At 50.4% G+C, this 2,278-nt stretch overlaps 1 protein-coding gene across 1 annotated transcript; it reads left to right on the plus strand.

Moving 5' to 3' along the window:
• Positions 1-257: 257 nt before the first annotated feature.
• On the plus strand, positions 258-996 carry LOC114818543 (rab11 family-interacting protein 5-like; the record flags this gene model as incomplete). Its single annotated transcript, XM_029084815.1, has 1 exon — positions 258-996. A coding segment is annotated over one exon (739 nt), but the record flags the coding sequence as incomplete, so codon positions are not given.
• Between the last annotated feature and the right edge of the window lie 1,282 nt (positions 997-2,278).

Genomic DNA, 2,278 nt, shown 5'->3' on the forward strand with positions numbered 1-2,278 from the left:
CTTCTCCATATCCTGCAGTGGGAGGTGACATGCATGGGGACAATACTGTATCGCTTGTGTAGCTGCATACTTGAGACCTGTGCTTTGCATTTTGAGTGATTTAATTATAATCTGGTCGAGCCTGGGAGGGTGAAAGCTGGTTTGATTTCACAGATCTCTTTAGTATTTGCAAGGAGAAGATAACGATACTTGTCAGACCTGTGCCTGGTGCTCAGGTGACCTCACCTCTCTTCTGTGTTTTATTTCCCCCCCCACAGTGAAAGATTACTTGCCATCTCCAAAGCTGACCCACAAGAGAGCATTCAGTGATGATGTCTCCCAAGTCAGCCCGGTTCTGGAGCCCAAAACAATCCAAAACCTGAATCCAAAGAACGATCCCGTGTCCAGATCTTCCCTCTGCATCAACGGGAGCCACGTTTACAGCGACGAGCCCGCACCAAAGAGCCCCGTGTCTGTCCCGCAGAGCTCTGCGCCGCTGGCCGTGCCCAGCGTCCCCAGACGGCAGGAGGAAGGTTTTGGCTTCACCCCCCTCCATCCTGACCCCCACGAGGTACCTTGGGGGGTCAGCAACTTTGAGAGGACGCAACAGAGAGAGGAGCCCAGGTTCATCCCATCTCCTCCCAGCTTAGTGTTGCAAGAAGAGCTGAAGGTCTCCACCAAAGCCGTCACTCTCAGTAACCATCTGGGCAGAGCCAAGATGGAAGAAAACAGTCGCTTAGAGAACAAACCAACTCAAGCTGCAACACCCATGGTCCTCTCCGTGGAAACAACGAAGGACAAACCACCTGAGGAGATGAGGAAGGAAGAGAAGAAAGGAAAGGGTGGCCTCTTCCACCACGGGGGCAACAAGAGTGACGCGGGAAGCAAAGGCCAAGGGGAGAAAGTGGGACCCTCCCATGGCTCGTCCATCCACACGACAGCAGGAGGAGAAGAGAGGAATAAAACCAGCAGCTGGTTTGGTTCAAAGGAGTCCAAAGAGTCCCCTCAGAAACCCAGGTCAGTGAAATGGGTGTGTTGACCTCTAGGCCATTAACGAGCTGCCCCAGCCTCCTGTCTTCAAGAACTGTGCTGTTAAAATGCTCTCCAGCATCAGCAGAGGAGTGGTCTCCATTGCTCAGACAAGATGATAGTGAGGGAAACAGGGGGGACCTACAGAAAGGGTGGGGAGGGACTTTGTCCAAGGGCAGGGAGTGAGAGAACAAGGGGTGATGGCTTGAAAGTGTCAGAGGGGAGATGGAGCTGAGATGTGAGGAAGAAATTGTTTGGTGTGAGGGTGGTGAGACAGTGTCCCAGGTTGCCCAGAGAAGCTGTGGCTGCTCCTCCCTGGAAGTGTTGGTGGCCAGGCTGGATGAGGCTTTGAGCAACCTGGTCTAGTGGAAGGTGTCCCTGCTGCTGGCAGGGGGGTTGGAACTGGATGAGCTTTAAGGTCCCTCCCAACCCAAACCAGTCTGGGATTCTATGATTCTATGAAATGCTTCCTTGGTCTTAAATATCTCAAAGGGAGGGTGATTTTTCCTGACTCCTCTCCTGGCTTCTGCCACAAACCAGCTCCCTCTGCCCTCCATTCCCAGTTGGGGAAGGGAGGGATCCCCTTCAGGGAAAGGGAGACAATTCCCTCTGCAGAAATGAGTCTCAGCGTGGTCATACCAAGTGTTTCTGTGGCCTCAAAGTAAAAGGTTTGTTATCCTTTAATTAGCTAAAAAACTTTCCCTGGCAGTCAGTGTAGGATGTGGGATATAATGACATGTAATCACAAATTTTTTTTAATTAACCTTCCACCCCCTCTATGTCACCAGTCCAGCCTGAGAGTACAACACTTTGGTAACCCGAGATATTCTTAATATTTCTGAAGTAACTAATCCCAACCCTGCTTTTTCCTCTTCCCATCCCACCCCAGCCTTCCCTTCCCTTCTCCTGATTATAAATCTCTAATTGTTCTCCCTTGGTGTGATGATTCATCCTTCCAAATCCTCAGCTCTTTATTTCTGGCACACACAACGTAGTGTCCCTGCTCTTTCCGTGCTGGATTTATCACCACGGTGCGTGACCCACATCCATCCCTGTAGCCCTTGGCAGCTGAGCTGGAGGTCCAGAGGTCAACCAAGAGCTTGGTGCTGTGTTATCATTGCTTAGTGAGAGGGAGAAAATGGGGTTAAAAGCAGCCAGAGAAAATAACGAGCAGTTGAGAGCTGGTTGAATTTACGGGGTTGATTGATTTATAGGGATTTTTCTAACCTGGACTGACTTTAACCTCATTTTTTTTAAGCAGAAGGATTTT

This window comes from Antrostomus carolinensis, unplaced genomic scaffold (genome assembly GCF_000700745.2).
Source record: "Antrostomus carolinensis isolate BGI_N321 unplaced genomic scaffold, ASM70074v2 scaffold47850, whole genome shotgun sequence".
NCBI lineage: Eukaryota > Metazoa > Chordata > Aves > Caprimulgiformes > Caprimulgidae > Antrostomus > Antrostomus carolinensis.